The sequence below is a fragment of the Carcharhinus amblyrhynchos genome, chromosome 3 (genome assembly GCF_965287045.1).
Source record: "Carcharhinus amblyrhynchos chromosome 3, sCarAmb.v2.hapA, whole genome shotgun sequence".
In the NCBI taxonomy this organism is placed as follows: domain Eukaryota; kingdom Metazoa; phylum Chordata; class Chondrichthyes; order Carcharhiniformes; family Carcharhinidae; genus Carcharhinus; species Carcharhinus amblyrhynchos.
Window position 1 is genome coordinate 55,536,998 of NC_137326.1, and position 17,090 is coordinate 55,554,087.

At 44.3% G+C, this 17,090-nt stretch overlaps 1 protein-coding gene across 1 annotated transcript; it reads right to left on the minus strand.

Moving 5' to 3' along the window:
- Positions 1-1,712: 1,712 nt before the first annotated feature.
- LOC145341385 (caveolin-2-like) lies at positions 1,713-16,190 on the minus strand. Its single transcript, XM_080186325.1, has 3 exons — positions 15,880-16,190; positions 9,657-9,844; positions 1,713-3,451 (listed from the first exon to the last, which is right to left on the minus strand). Exons 1-3 carry the CDS (start codon positions 16,021-16,023, stop codon positions 3,301-3,303), a joined length of 483 nt encoding a protein of 160 aa, XP_080042451.1. The 5' UTR covers positions 16,024-16,190; the 3' UTR covers positions 1,713-3,300.
- Positions 16,191-17,090: the final 900 nt, after the last annotated feature.

Genomic DNA, 17,090 nt, shown 5'->3' on the forward strand with positions numbered 1-17,090 from the left:
CAGCGGTGGTCCAGTAGGCCATTGAAAGGGCTGGGGAGGGTGGGAGGGGAGGGGAGCACGGGGGTGGGGGGGGGGAGATGGGGTTGTAGGGAAGGCTGGCAATCAGGGAGGTTACAGGGAAGGCCAGTGATCAGAGGCCAGCGATCCGAAGGCCAGCAGGGAAGGGCTACTGTGCATGTGCCAATCTCCTCACCGACAGACATGCGCAATGGCCTGCTCAGCACTGCGATGCTGGCCCCTCAGATGGGAATAGGGCCCACCCCCTACTTTCCAGAGTGAATCATGCTGAGACTGTTTGCAATGCTCAGTGTCAGAGATTTGCTCTGGTAAGTATGCCCAAAAACGAGTAGGAAATAATCCCATTTTCCATCAATTTTTTAGTATGCACAATATACCTGAGGTTCTTGTGACAGACAATGGGGCCCATTTACCAGCAGGGAGTTTCAGACCTTCATGAATACGAATGGAATAAGGCACATCCTTATAGCACCGTAACACCTATCCTCAAAGAGCCTGGCTGAGCAGGTAGTCCAGACATTTAAAATGGCATGAAGAAACAAACCATAGGTTCCCTAGAAATAAAGCATGTTTCCTTTTCCTATAGGACTGTGCCACATATGATGATGGGAATCGCCCCAGTGGAGCTCTTGATGGGCAAACTAGGCTTAGCCTGACATTCCCAAATTTGGCTGTCAATATCGAGTTAAAACAAGAAACCCAGAAAAGAGGCTGTGGTGGTCACAGACTGGATAGAGATCTCAAACCGGAAGATATGGCCCACATGAGGAATTTCAGCAACGGGGCTCCAGGGATTCCAGGATTTATTCCTGAGAAAACTGAACCGGTGTCTTACATGGTAAAAGACCATGTAAGAGACCTCAAAGAAGCACATAGACTACCTCTGTTATAGGGAACCCTCTGCAGAGACATCTTTTTCTATGGACATGCCACCATCAGCGTCCTTCACATCAGTCTGTGGGGGCGGGGTGGGGGAAGGAGGAAGAGTGCGGAGGCAACTCTACTCTCTAAAAACTCAAGAGCCAGTCATCCAGACGATGAAGGTTCTGGCTCAGACATGCAGACTGAGGCGCGGACACCAAGATAGAGGTCACCATCGAGGATGAGCCACCTATAGTGGCTTTTCAATGCTCTTAGTGGAAAAGGTGTTCACCTATCCATTACACACTCCCTGACCAAATCCTACAAGTGACGGAGATGAGGCCACGGACAAAGAGACGGAGGAGGTTCTATCACCATGGGAGCAAGGCGGAACCCTCAGACAACTTGTGTGTGATAATCTCCGTGAGGTCCGTCGGGAATCACTGACTGATCTCCCTGAATATAAGTTCCTCTGGGAACTGGCAGTGGCCTGCCCAACTGGAAATCATTACCTGAGTTTATTATAAGGCCAGGACTGGGCCTGCTGAATGGTAATCCCAGGCAAGGACTAGTGTGTGTACACCACGGTTGTAGTTTTACTTTGCATGTGAACTATATTCTTTTCCAGTTGGGCTGCCTGAGTCATAGTAAACAGTGATGCCCACTTCCCATGAATGAATTATAAACCATTGCAAACAGGGGTGAGAGGGCAGAATAACAGGCCTCATTGATTTAAGGTGATGGAAGACATTATTTTTACACTTTATTGCTAGGAATTATCAATACCATTATTACGAGTTCATGACGATAGAAAATAGATGTGACAAACAGGAAGTGCCAAGAATTTTATATTTTACATGTGCATTGTGCATGTACATCAAACAAAACATGTTTATCCTTTTAATTGGAGGACATAAATAAAAAATGGGCAAATTTCCTATTTTATTCTTTGAGATGTGGGTGCTGCTGAGAAGACAAGTATTTGTTGCCCATCACTAATTCCACTTCTTCTGAGTGACTTGCTTGACCATTTCTGAGGGCAGAGTCAACCGCATTCCTATGGGTCTGGAGTCATATGTAGGCCAGACCAGGTAAGGACAGCAGATTTCCTTCCCTAAAGGAAAGGTATTAGTGAATCAGATGGATTCATGAGTGAACGGTCAACAATGGTTCACCATGACACAAAATTTTAATCCCAGATTTTTATTAATTGAACTAAATTCCACCAGCTGCTGCGGTGGCATTCAAACCCGTGTCCCCAGAGCAACAACCTGGGCTACTAATCCGGTAATTAATCATAATGGGCTAATTAATCCTAATTACCACAAAACAATTATCTCCACCTCAATTAAATCAACAATTGGATATTTCAATAGAAAAAAATTGTGGTTCCAGGGTAATGTGAGTTAGAATTATTGTTTAGAATCATAGAATCCCTACAGTGCAGAAGGAGGCCATTTGAGTTGGCACAGGCCACAATCCCACCCAGGCCCTAGTCCCATAACCCCACATATTTATCCTACCAAACCCCCTCCTCCCACTGACACTAGGGTCAATTTATCATAGCCAATCAACCTAACCCACACACCTTTGGACTGTGGGAGGAAACTGGAGCACCCGGAGGAAACCCATGCAGACACAAGGAGAATGTGCAAACTCCACACAGACAGTGACCCGAGGGCCACAATTGAACCTGGGTCCCTGGCACTGTGAGGCAGCAGTGCTAACCAGTTGAAAAATTTAAAAATAATAGAATTGTAGAATTTTAAACCACAGGAGGCCATATGGCCCATGATGCTCGTGTTGGATGAAGAATGGCTGCCTTTATCAGCTCAGTAGTAAAGTTGAAAGGGATCATTCGATGAAGTTGCTACACGCTTCCATAAACAGCCAGGCACCCTGCAGCTGGGATACTATTACAGTATTTAAAGCAACCAAACAGTTTGAGGTTACTCCCTGTGAAGTCTTAAGGATTTTAAAAAGATACAGTTAGTTACTTAAGCCATAACAACAGTGTTAAAAGAATGCTAACAATACAAGGTCAGAAGCTTGCTGCAGCATTTCCACTCAAAATAAAAATCACAAGCTACAAGCATACTTTGAGTTTATTTTAGAATGTACAATGACTTAATAAATAGCTGCATACATTCCTTCATTTCAGTTGATGACTTTTCAGCTTTGCTTGCAATAACATGTTTGCAAAAGTTATTTAATACAAAAGAATTTGAAAGCTGCCATGGAAACTGAGCTCTTCAAAATGGCCGACACAGCGTATGCATTGTGCACCTGTTAAAAGAGTGGGGGCTTTGAATTTACAGCTTTGTATGAGTCCTGTGCAGTGATGCACCGTGGTCAGAACGCTGATGTGGAATCCAGTCCGTGAAATCAATTGGATCTGGCCACTCGCAATGGGGAGGAATTTTAATCTCGTGCAATGTGCAAGTTGATGCCACTGAAACATCGCCCCATACTTTCACAGCAAGGAGAAATGATCAGGTCTACAATACTTCCCCAGATGGCCTGAATGGAAGGCATATTCATCAAGCAGTTCTTGATACAGGGCATGACACACCTGAGAAGCACAATAAAATAGAAATATGAGAATACAAATAGCTTTGTGTTAATCAACATCAACAATAACTTGCATTTATGTAGCACCTTTCATGTAGGTAATCACCTCATGGCATCTCGCAGCAAATCTAATATCAAGCTACATTGGGACATATTAGGTGAGATGACCAAAAACAAATGAGAGGTTTTAAGGAGTACCTTAAGAGAAGAGATAGGATCTGAGTGATAAAGCCAGTTTAAGGAGGGAATTCCAAAACTCAGGGCTTAGGTAAATGAATGGGGGAGAAATTTGAATCAGGGAAGTGCAGGAAGCTGGAATTGGAGGAAAGTAGAGATTCCGGACAATTGTACAGCTGAAGGAGCTATTACAGAGCAAGGGAGGACAAGACCAGAGAAGAATGAAAGTGTTAACACTGAGGCATTGCTGAACAATAAACCAATATAGATGAGTGACCACAGGGGTGCTGGCTGAACAGGACTTGGTGAAAATTAGGATGCGGACAGCAGTGCTTTGGATGAGCTCTCGTTTCTGGAGGGTGGAAGGTTGGATACCATCCAAGAGTGAGTTAGAATAATAAAGTCTAGAGTCACCAAAGGCATGGCTGAGAGTTTCAATGGCAGATAAGCTGAGGCAAGGGAAGAGGTAGGTTGTAAGGTGGAAGTTGGTGAACTTGGTGTGGGTTCAGAAGTTAATGTCTCCACTGCTAACCAATATTTATCCCTCAAAAGACATCCCTAAAACAGCTTACCTGGTCATTATCACACTGCTGTTTATGGAAGCTTGTTATGTACAGATTGGCTGCTGAGTTTCCTATAAGAGGGAATCTACTTCAAAAGCACTTTACTGACTTCAGAACAATTAATGACATCCTAAGGATGTGTAAAGCATTAATTAAATGCAAGCTTTTTGACATGTTTGCAAACAGCCTGATTCCTCCCCAGGCTGAGAACAAGGAGAGAGCTGGAGCTAGCAGCTCGGGAACTTGAGTCAGTGCCGGGGACAGAACTACACTCTTTTCAATGTTCCATTGAGGGAAATTCCTACTTCATCCAGTCCTGAATGTCAGTTGGGCAAGCAGATTGACAATTTTAAAACAGCGGTGATGCTGAGGAGGAGCTGGATGTCACTGTGTATGAGGGGAATCTGATGTTACCTTTCCAGAGCTGAGGGCCAGCATAAACGGGGGTTGAGGGTGGATCCTTGGGGACTGCAGAGATACTGATGTGAGATCAGGAAGACAATTCATTGTGGATGGTTCTCTGGTTACAACCCAATAGATAGGAATAGAACTATAGCTGGTCATCGCAGAAAGGTTGATGTATTCAATCACTACACACAGGTCAGGAGGGTTCAGGAAGGATAATTTCCCAGATCTCAGTCGCATAGGATGCTCACCTTTACTTTCAAACACCATCATGGTGTCTTTCTCTTCCCTGTTCTGTAACTTCCTCCAGCCTCACCAGCTTCTGAAGTATCTGCACAAATTCTGACCTCTTGAGCAACGCCGATTTTAATTGCTCTGGCAAAGCCCTGAGCTCTGAAATTCTCTCCTTATGTCCCTCTACCTCATGACCATGACCATTAGCATTACAAAGGATAAGGGCAACAGGCACAAAGAAACACTACCACCTGGAGGTTTCCCTCCAAGTCGCTCACCATCCTGATTTGGGAATATATTGCCATTCCTTCACCGAGTCAAAATCCTGGAAATCCCTTCCTAACAGCACTGTGGATGTACCTACACCACATGGACTGCAGCGGTTCGAGAAGGCAGCTCACCACCACCTTCTCGGGGCAGCTAAGGATGGGCAATAAATGCTAGCCAAGTCAGCGATGCCCACATCCTGTAAATTAAATTTTAAGGACTACCTTATGTTCCTCCTTTTAAAAGGCTCCTTAATACCTACCCTTTGATCAAGAGATTAGAGAGATCAGGAAGGCAGTGAACACCAAGGACTGAGGGCCTGATGAGTTGTGATAGACGTTGAAATGACAGAAAATGATCATATCCTGAAGAAGCAGGGCCATTTTAAACAAAGGCAGGTTCTAAACATGGTAATCCAAACTCTAATCCCTCGTGTGCGCTCCTGCATTCCACTGCCCACATGTTTCCTTATGTGTCTCAGCATCAGATCTGTTTTGATAATGCCCCTGGGAGGTATTATTATACTAAAGGGGCTACACAAACATCAACTGCTGTTGTTGTTATGTAATTCATGATTTTGATAAGTGTGGTTGTAAAAAATGGAAACCTGGTTAGAGGGATTCAAGAATGAAGATCCAGGAACAATAGGCACAGATCCAGATGGAATTAGTAAATTTCAAGCACTTTGGCAAGGAAAGGAAGTTTAAACAAAGGGCAGTAGTTTTTCAAGAGGGAAGCAGTGGAGGTAATTAATTGAATGATTTCAACTTTAGGGACAGAGAAATCCATGAGCGCCTTGCACTTGTTATTGGGAAAAGGGTTTGAGAGGATGGTTTATAGTCGCAATGCGTATGCAGAGACGATCTGTGAACTGCAAGCACTCTGCAACGCTCAGACACCGAGGTAAATGAGGAGGTTGGGGCCTTGACAAGGGGGATGAGGGGATGGGAGGCTGTATCAGGTTTAAGAGGCTGGTAGGAAGGATTAAAGAGGCGATGAACTTACACTCAGAGTGGGGCGCCTCACTGATTGTTCTCCCTATGGGGTCCGTTGAGTATGGGTTCCCCTTGCAGTGGCCTGCCCAGCTGGAACTCATTACCTGAGCCTTTTATGAAGCAGGCCCAGGACTGGGCCTGCTGAACTGTAGTTCCAGGCAGGGTCTTCAGCGTGTACACCATGGTGGTGGTTTTACTTTTTATTCTCTAATAAACTATATTCCTTTTCAGTCAGGCTTTCTGAGTTTTTAGTTTAGGTGCGATGCCTCCCTGCCTCTGTGAGAATTCAGATGGATTGTGGGCAGGTGGGTAGACAATGGGAACTCCACCCTCTGGAGCTTACTTAACCCCTGCCTTTCAACCCATCAGCAGGAGTGTGTAAAATCTAGGCCACGCTAAAGGCAATTCTCATGATTTTCCTAATAGACTTTTGGTGACTACTTCACATTTAGTTTTGGACTCACACAAGCGGAAACATCATCTCAAAATAGATCATATCATTCCCTTCATAATATTAAACACCTCAGTTCTGGTATCATTCTTGTAATGTTGTTTTTGCAACTTTTCCAGTGCCTCGTTCTATCTTTTTTGTAACATGAAGGTCAAAAATATACACATAATTCCAAGTGAGGTTGAACCAACTCAGTGCTTTGTTTGCACTTGCTATGGCTGTGTTAACTAATTACTAAATTATTAAGTTGATTGGGCTGCTTGGTATGGATGCGTATTAGAATTGGAGTGTTGCATGCCAAACCCAGAGAGGTGTAAGATCTCAAGGACACATGATAAAATGGTGAGGTTAATTCAGTAGAAATGGCCAAAAAAAAACACAGCCATAATCCTTCCTAAAGATACTTGTAGTAGAAAATGCAGCAGGTATCTTTCATTCAGAGATTCAATTTCACTTCTGATAAGACCAGCATAACTGATTGCCCTGGCTTGGACTCAAAATGTATGGGATCTGACTGGCCAGTCAGTTCTTGGTTTGTAGTCAGAGTAAGAAGTCTCACAACACCAGGTTAAAGTCCAACAGGTTTATTTGGTAGCAAATACCACTAGCTTTTGGAGCACTGCTCCTTCGTCAGGTGAAGATGAAGGTGATTCACCTGATGAAGGAGTAGTGCTCCGAAAGCTAGTGGCGTTTACTACCAAATAAATCTGTTAGACTTTACCTTGGGGTTGTGAGACTTCTTACTGTATTTACCCCAGTCCAATGCCGGCATCTCCACATCAGGGCTTGTAGTCAGCACAGGGCTCGTTAATCAATGTGGGAGTGAGTCCTTGGTCTCACTGTAAAGCAGCATTCAAAATCTGACTGAGGAAGTCCTTTTGTTTTTTTGCAGCAACCTTAAAGGAAAAAAAGGGTGGTGAATCTCTAGAATTCTCTGCCCGTTGAAGTGGTGGAGGCTACCTCGCTAAATATATTCAAGACACGGGTAGATAGGTTTCTGATAGACAGGGAATTAAGGGTTATGGGGAGAAAGCGGGAAAGTGGAACTGATCCACTTCAGATCAGCTATGATCTTATTAAATGGCGGGGCAGGCTCGAAGGGCTAGATGGCCTACTCCTGCTCCTATTTCTTGTGTTCTTATTTCTTATGTAAAAAGACCGTTAAAGATCAAACCAACTGCTTCAGAGGTGAACTTCCTTTTGCTCAGTAAAGGGGTATCATTGGTTGTGTGTGTATGTGTGTGTGTGTGTGTGTGTGTGCGCGCACGTGCATGCAGGCCCATGTGTGTATGTGTGTGTGTATACATGTGTGTAACATGTGTGTATATGCATGTCTTTGTGTGTGTATGTATGTGCATGTATGTAGGCGTGTGTATACACATATGTGTGCATGCATGTGTGAGTGTCCATGCGTCAGAGCATGTGCATGTGCTCATGTGTGTGTCCATACATGTGCATGTGTGTGCATGTATGTGTTTGCATGTGTATTTGTTTATGTGCATGTATGTGCATGTGTGTCCGCATGTGTGGTGTGTGTATGTGTGTGTACATTTGTGTGTATCTATTTATATGTTTGTGTATGTGTGTGCATGTGTTTGTGTATGTGTGCATGTGCACGTGTGCATCTGTTTGTGTCCTGGGCTCTCTAGGGCTACTGGATGGCAAAAGAAAGAGATGAGAAAGTTACCAAAATAAAAAATGTAAATGTCAAAGATCCCATGTCACTATTGTAACAGCAGACAAGTTCTCTCTGTTCTCCGATCAAAATTGAGCCTTCACTGAATATTACAGAAAGCAGATGATCTGATCATTTATCTTGTTGTTTTTTTGTGGGATCTTGCTGTGTACAAATAGGCTGTTACATTTCCTATGTTACAACATTAACTACACATGAAAAGTAATTAATTAGCTGTGGAATGATCTGGGGCTTGAAAATAGCTACATAAATGAACATTCTTCCCCAAAAGGTTGTTAATGCTGAGACAAGTGTGTGTTTCAAGGCTGGGAGGTTTCCGTTGGATTAGAGTGAGAATGTGGAGGTAATGCAGTGAATGGGAGGTCAGATCAACTGTGATATAATTGAGTTAAGTAGATTTGATAGGAGTTGTCAAAATCTGGACATGGCAGATGGAGAGAAACTGTTCCTATTGGCAGAACCAAATGGCACTGATTTAAGGTCATTGGCAAAAGATCCTAAGGTGAAATGAACAAAAATGTATTCATACAGCAAGCAATTGAGATCTGGAATGCACTGCCTGAGAATGTGATGGAGGCAAATTCAATCGCAGCTTTGAAAACAGTATTGGATAAGCACCTGAAAGGAAACAACTTTGAATGGCTAAGTGTATGGGCCAAATGGCCTCCTGCACTGTGATAGCTCTGTGATTCCGTGGAAGCATCAGGGAATGGGACATGCCAAGTTGCACTTGCATAGAGCTAGCAGGGACATGATGTGCTGAATTCATAGAATCATAGAAATGTTACCGTGCAGAAAGAGGCCATTTGGCCCATTGAGTCTGCACCAACCACAGTCCCACCCAGGCCCTACCCCCATACCCCTACCTATTTACCACTAATCTCCCTAACCTACGCATCTCAGGACACTAAGGGTCAATTTTAGCATGGCCAATCAACCTAACCCGCACATCTTTGGATTGCCTCCACCTATTCTGTGATTCTATTCTATGAATGGTGAGGAGGCTGAAACAGCTGAAAAACCTTGTTCACAATGCCCCTAACCATTCCTCCACCCCTGCTGCAGCTCATGCTCCTGGCTATTCATGGGACCACTCAATGCATATGAATGTCTGTTGAAATGAGTGTATGATGACTTGCTGCACCAAAGGCACTACGTAAATGTAGATTGACACTGTAATGCCCAATGCCAAAGCTTCCACGTAAGGAATGGCTGATGTAGTGTGGGCTCACTGCGTACTGCGGAGCCTGGCAGAAGTGAATACCTTCCGAAGAGGAGGGTAGGATGTAGGAGAAAGTTGGCCATAAGGAAACCTTTTTGGAGTTGAAACTGTGATCAGTATTCACATCTGTAAACAGCTGTTGGACAGGAAATTCTTAGATGTCACATTGACAATGTTTAATTTTATTTATACTCACCAGATATGCAGACAACTTAAAATAGCAAAAAGGATTCCAGAGATTAAAGAAACTGGGACAGCAAAGATAACTGAGATGATTCTATAGCACCATAATTTAGATACTTCAAACAATGCATCACTCCAAATCCAGACTTTGTCAAAACTGTGCACTGAATCAGGCTCCGCAATCACATCTTCAAAGTTTACCTTTAAAGAAATACATAGAAAGCAGGGTTCATTGAGAATCAACCTAATGCAAGGTAAAAATGCATCACTGCTCACTGATTCCATTCCCCTCCCTCACTCACAGACTGGCTGCTCTCCCATTGTCCTATTCTGTGCAGAGCTTCCGATTCGATACCCTCTCCATCACCAAGATAACCTATTTCCACCCAGCCATTTACTATTTAAAACCCTCATGCAGGCCTTTATTACCTCCAGATTCAACACCTCACACCTAGCTGCTCTTCCAGGTTTTGCCTTCATGAAACTGCAACTCATCCAAAACTCTTCTGCTCACACATTGGGCGGAAGTTTCCTGTCCCGCCCGCCAGGGGAATTGCAGCTGCTGGGACACGGACCATGCCAAGCTCTGTTAATCTTAGGCAGGATTTTCCAGTCTTGGGGTAAGCGCGGCTGAAAAATCCCGCCCATTGTCTTGCACCAAATCCTCTTGACCCATTCTCTCTGACCTGGAATCTGCTTCCTAAACATCTCAAATTTAATATTTTAATTCTTGTGTTTAAATCATTCCAAGACCTAACACTTTCTTTATCCTGTAATCTCTTCCATGCCAACAACCCTTTCGACCCGTTCTTCTGGCACTGCTCTTTATTCTCACTGTCCTTTTATTTGCCCCAGTGATTGAGGCCCATAGCTTCAGCTAGTAATCCTCATCCTCTGGGATTCCTTCCATAAACCTCTCTGCCTCACCATCTTTCCCTTCACCTTTTTGACCATATATTTAGCTGCCCTCCCTATATCGCCTTTTCGCAGCAACCATTTTGACCCTCAGCCTCTGTGCAGCGCTTCTCTTGACAGTGAAGGTGTTATCCGAATGCAAACTGTTGTGAAGAGGCTGTAGAGAAGATAAACGAGGATGCTAGCAGATATGCGCAGATACTCATATCAGGAAAGAACTGACAGGCAGGGTCTCGTTTCCCTTGAGAGAAGAAGGCTGGGGTGGAGGGGGAGGGTTGCTAATAGAGGTCTGTAAAATAATGTAAGGTTTTGACAGAGTAAATACAGAGAGAATATTTCCCCTTGTGGGGAAGACTGTAACTAGATGCATCAATATAAAATAGTCACCAAGAAATCCAATAGGGAATTCAGAAGAAACGTCTTCCCCGGAGAGTGATGAGAATGTGGAACAACCACAAGGAGTGGTTGAAGCAAACTGTATTTACGGTGAATCTAGACAAATATTTGAGGGAGAAGGGAATAGCAAGTTACAATAGTAGAAAAGATGGGAAGCGGCTTGAGTGGCGCATGAACACCAGCATGGGCTGGTGGGGCCAAATGGCCTGTTCCTGTGCCGTGTATCCTATGTAATCGTATGGAACCTTATCAGACAGCCTACTCACATAAACTATACTTTGAGAGCTGCAGCACTGATTACATGGAAAGCTTCCATTCACGCAAGGGGAATGTATCATGTCCAATCCATAAATTATCATTTGCTGTGAGCATGCTTGGGTGACATTCCTGCGTCTGCTATTTTAGTGGGAAGCATTAACCCCTTTAAAATAAATGCTTTGCAGACCATATTAAAATAGAAAGCAGAGAAATGTCACGCAAGCCCGTAAGGTATCCGTCCTGTAATTTCACCAGCTCCAACCTCCAGCTTTCGTCGTTCCATAAGATGGAAAGGCAGAATATTCTCTTTAGAACAATGGGTCAAATTCTGGTGTAATCTCGCTGGACTAATTCATTACAATCAGTGCTTTTACTCCTGTCACAACCTTGATGATAATTTGATCTCCCAGGCAGAAAGAATTTTTGCTAAGCATTTGCACATTGGAGCAGGAGTGAGGAGGGCATTGGAGTGAACTAGGGGGCACAAGAGCGACTGGGATTGGGCTGGGCAGAAGAGGGAAAAATGGATAAGAACATTAGGAGCAGGAGTAGGCCATCTAGCCCTTCGAGCCTGCCCCGCCATTCAATAAGATCATGGCTGATCTGAAGTGGATCAGTTCCACTTTCCCACCTTCTCCCCATAACCCTTAATTCCCTTGTCTATCAGAAACCTATCTACCCATGACTTAAATATATTTAGCGAGGCAGCCTCCACCACTTCAATGGGCAGAGAATTCCAGAGATTCACCACCCTTTGAGTGAAGAAGTTCCTCCTCAACTCCGTTCTAAACCGCCCCCCTTATCTTGAGGCTGTGCCCTCTAGTCCTACTGTCCTTTCTAAGCGGGAAGAATCTCTCTACCTCTACCCTATCCATCCCTTTCATCATCTTATACATCTCTATAACATCCCCCCCTCATCCTTCTAAACTCCAACGAGTACAGACCCAGTCTATTTAGTCTCTCTTCATAGGCCAATCCCCTCATCTCTGGTATCAGCCTAGTGAACCTCCTCTGCACTCCCTCCAAAGCCAATATATCCTTCCTCAAGTGCGGCGACCAAAACTGCACACAGTACTCCAGCTGCAGCCTCACCAGTACCCTGTGCAGTTGCAGCAAGACCTCCCTGCTTTTATATTCAATCCCCCTCACTATAAAGGCCAACATTCCATTCGCCTTCTTGATCACCTGCTACACCTGCAGACTGGGTTTTTGCAACTCGTGCACAAGGACCCCCAGGTCCCTCTGCACCGTAGCATGCTGCAGCTTTTCGCCTTTTAAATAATAATCCCTCCTACTATTATTTCTGCCAAAGTGGATAATCTCACACTTGCTAACATTGTACTCCATCTGCCAGGACCTCACCCACTCACTCAGCCTATCCAGATCTCTGCTGGATCCTCCCAGTGTGCATCAGATGGTAAGAAAGGACACTTTCATTGGCTGCAACAACAACTACTTGCATTTATGTGATATTATTAACATAGTTAAACATCGACAGGTGCTTCATAGAAATGTTATTGGACTAAATTATTGATACTGAGCCATAAGGAGATTTTAGAAAGGTGACCAAAGCTTGGTCAATAAAGTATGTTTTAAAGTAGATTCTTAAAGCAAAAGGGAAGTGGACAGAATTCTGAAGGCATGGCCACCAATAGTAGAATGAAGGAGACTGGAGATGCTCTCGGGATCAAGATAGAAGGAATCACAGAGATCGCAGAAGGTTGTGAGGGTAGGGGAGGTTTTGTATTTTTTTTATATTCATTCTAATGATGCGACTGTTTTTGACAAGGCCGGAATATTTTGTCCATCCCTAATTGCCCTGACTGAGTGACTTACTGGATCACTTCAGAGAATGGTTACGGGTTGACCATATTGGCAGGGATCCGCTGTCACACACAGGCCAGGGTAGATACGGCTGGCAGGTTTCCTTCCCTAGGGGACATTTGTGAACAAATTTAATTTTCACATTATCTGCATGGTTTCTTATACTCAGGCAATCTTGAATTAGCAGATTTTTTTAATTTGAAGGCAATTTTGCAAAACCCTTTCCTTCTTCTTCTTAGGTAGAGAATGGAGGAGACTTGTTTCCACTCTGGTTTGATAAGGTCTGAGTTGGCTGGTAAGTTTAAAGTGTAGTCTGTAGGCTCTGCCACATGTGGAGCAGGTGGTGCTTGAAGGGTGGGGTAGACGGGTCATTTGGAGGTCTGTGCTCCCTCCAACATCTTGACTTTGCCGTTGTGTGCTCCCAAAGATATATTTTAGTGTTAGGAACAAACCATCTCGAACTTGGTCAGTCACAAGTCAGAGACTCCCATGAGTCAGTGGGAATGTTTGATTTTCTTCAGGAAAGCTTTGAGGACATCCCTAAGTATTTTCGCTGTCCTCTTGGAAGTCTCTTGCCACAACTGAGTCCCAAGTAAAGCAATTGCTTGGGGAGGTTGATGTCAGGTATATGAACCACATGTCCATCAATGAGTGATTGATAGCTGGCTTGGGTGAGGATGTTGCTGTTGATCGCCATTCTTGCTTCTTGGAGGATCTTGCAAAGGTGCCATTGGTAGTACTTCTCCAGTGCTTTGAGGTTGCTGCTGTAGGTTAGGCAAGTCTCTAAAGCATATTGGAGTGTGGGGATAATTACTGCCTGGAAAACCATGACCTTAATTTGGATTTAAGTTCCTGGTTTTCAAATATTATTTTACTCAGTTGGTCAAAGGCTGATCTGGTGCATTGAAGATGATGATAAATTTTGTTGCCTTCATCGAGGGAAGACTCTCAAGAAATAGAAGATGGTCCACATTTGCAAAGTACCATGGTGAGGTATAAATTCTCAGGATTATTAGTCCTCTAGATAACTGGCCCAATAACATAATCACTTTAGAAACAGACTTTATTATCTTAATTGCACTTTATTTAACATCTTTATTGAAGTGAGCAGCGTCACAGGAGAGAAATGAAGCCTGTGCAGCAGCACAAGGAGTGAGGATCATAGAATCATGGAATCCCTACAGTGTAGAAAGAGGCCATTCAGCCCATTGACCTTGCACCAACAATAATCCCACCCAGGCCCTATCCCTATAACCATGCTAATCCCCCTGACACAAAGGGACGATTTAGCATGGCCAATTGACCTAACCTGCACATCTTTGAAGTGTGGGAGGAAACCAGAGTGCCCAGAGGAACCCAATGCAGACACAGGAGAACATGCAAATTCCATAAAAATAGTGGCCCAAAGCTGGAATTGAACCCAGGTCTTTGGAGCTGTGAGGCAGCAGTGCTAACCACTGTATCACCATGCTACCCTTGATGCATAATTTAATTAACAGAGAGATTTTGAGGAAGTTTCTCATGGTGGAGATAAAAGTTGGCAGGATAAGGGATTTAGAGAGAGAGGAATCCCTATTGTCAGGCCATGACTTTATGGTGGAATGGTTTAATCATACTTTCCTACTTAATAATATTAAATAAAGATGCTGCCATTGGAGTCGGTTCAATTCCCAATTTACATCACTGTCTGTGTGGAGTTTGCACATTCTCCCTGTGTCTGCGTGGGCTTCCTCCGGGTGCTCTTGCTTCCTCCCACAGTCCAAAGATGTGCGGGTTAGGTTGATTGGACATGCTAAATTAACCCTTACTGGTTTGGGATATGATAGGTTAGTGGGGTTGGCAGGGTAACTAAGTGGGGATCGGGCCTGGGTGGGATTGTTGTAGGTGCAGCTTCGATGGGCTGAATGGCCTCCTTCTGCACTGTGGGGGTTTTATGAGTCGAAAGAGTTTGTTTTAGGACGTTACTCTAAATTCACGCAGTTCGCCCAAACATAAATCTGATACACCCTGCTGTAAGCAATACAATTTCAATATCTGTGCCCAGATCCTCCTCCTATCAATGACATCCATGTCAGAAATTGCTTTAACATCTCATCTGCAAGACAGTACCCTCCTCAGTGCTGCAGTGAAGGGTTAGCCTTGACTCTTGAGTTCAAACTCAGAAGTGAGACTTCACCCGGCAGCTTCTGACTGTTGTACTACCCAACAAACCGCAGCCTGTATTTACAGTTCAAGGTAGACTACTTCCCACTCAGTCAGGAGCTACATTAATAAAAGCTTGAACCTCGTTCATATGCACAACTTTAAAATGCCACATTATGCTGCATACATAGTGTTTGTTTGCAAATGCACAATATAACCGCAAGTGTGTCCCTGGATACCTTCCCCAAGTTATTGGTGATGCACTGTTCCTGCAGATCCTCATCCCCTCTCTGAACAAGAACACATTTGCCCAATGCATCGATCAGAAGAGATCATTCATTCAAAAGTTACGAGTCTCAGGCTCAGAAATCAACGGTTATAATGTAGGAAATGCCACATATTCAGCATAGTGCCCAGTGAATGGAGAGCGCCATGAATGAGCTCAATGAACTTCTATGTTCAATTCTCTTACCTGCCTTCTCTTCAAACCAGACTTCACAACTAGGGGGCAGAGTTTCCGAACATGTATCTTTCTCTCCTTCACTGACTAGCGTTACAGAGGAGTTTTCAAAAATGTAAGCGCACATTTAACATCTGCCCACCAGGTAACTACGAGAGTCACTGACTGTATTGGTTAGAGCACTTTAGTCTTGCTTGCAACCTTACTCGCTGCTGCCATGATAAGGACAAGTGTCACTTACCTTTAGGTGGGCATTGATGCCTTTGGGGTCTCGTTCTTCCAACGATGAGGACGGCCCCTTGGGCGCTGGAACATTTTGATCCGGCTCCCCTTGCCCCTCGCCAAGGTCAATTTTGGTTTCGCTCAATTGCTCGCCTGTCTGCATGCTTGCACATCTGACCACGAAGCTTCGGCTGTCGGGCAGGAGGGCTACACGGCAGCAGTGGCGGGGGGTAGTGCCAGAGTTCTGATCGAACTTGCAGATGCTGCAGATCTAGCCCATGTAAACCTATAGCTCCCTCAGACAGCCTGTGCTATGTGATCAGCCTGTCACTGGCATCAGCTGTTCCCAAAAGCAGCAGAGAACATTCTGCCTCTGACATACCAGGGAAAGGAATGCCCCCATCGCCTGTGCGCCAATGGTAGCCAGCTTTTGGGTTTTCAGTTTAATGCTGAACAAATATTGATTGTTTGAACCAGAGGTGACAGATTTCTCTACCTAAATATAGGCGTCATCCTTCACGTGCTAATGAAACCGGGAACACCTCATGACAGAGTGCAATATTCCAACAATTAAGCTGTCCTGTAACAGTACACCTAGGCTTATAGCTTTGCCAGAGTTTCTCCCTCTCATCCCCACCACTAATTCTATTTATTGCCCTCTTGGCCTATTACAGTTAAAGGGACACTGTCTTTAAAGGAGCACTGAGTTTAAAGGGCCCCCATGTTTAAGTCAGGGGAGACAGCAGCTGATTTGCATTCCCGTGAGCAAGCACTCAGCAATGGTGCTTTTACACTGCAACAACCTGTAACGGGCTGCAATATCAAATCTGTCATATTGTTATTTTATTTATAAAGAGTTGGATCTCATTTTGTATGTATAAATATAAGGCCACGCTCCCCAGTGTCGCTTTGGGGAGAGAGGGGGATTGGGGGGGGTGGAGGTGGAGGCAGGCGGAGTATGCCAAGTTGCACTGGGATCTTTTCTCGGAGATTCACAGGTAAGGGTTTGCATGGCAATTGCCCAGAAGTGCAAACTTCCCCTGGACAGTTACCCTACTCTGAGACCCAGCCAAAAATGTGATTAAATCACAAACTTCACATGGTCCTAACTGGTTTGCGTCAATAATTACCCAAAAAGAGAAGTTAGAAGAATGATAGCCATCTCTAACTTTTGGGTAATTATTGTACGTACCCAGACCGACTGTTCACAGGACTCTCCAACACCCCTGA

Coding starts and splice junctions, on each gene's coding strand:
- LOC145341385 (XM_080186325.1), bottom strand. CDS start 16,023: ATGCAGACAGGCGAGCAATTGAGCGAAACCAAAATTGACCTTGGCGAG. Junction 9,845..15,879: donor GCATCAATGCCCACCTAAAG/GTAAGTGACACT, acceptor ATTTCTTTAAAG/GTAAACTTTGAAGATGTGAT. Junction 3,452..9,656: donor TTAAGTTGTCTGCATATCTG/GTGAGTATAAAT, acceptor TGTGCTTCTCAG/GTGTGTCATGCCCTGTATCA.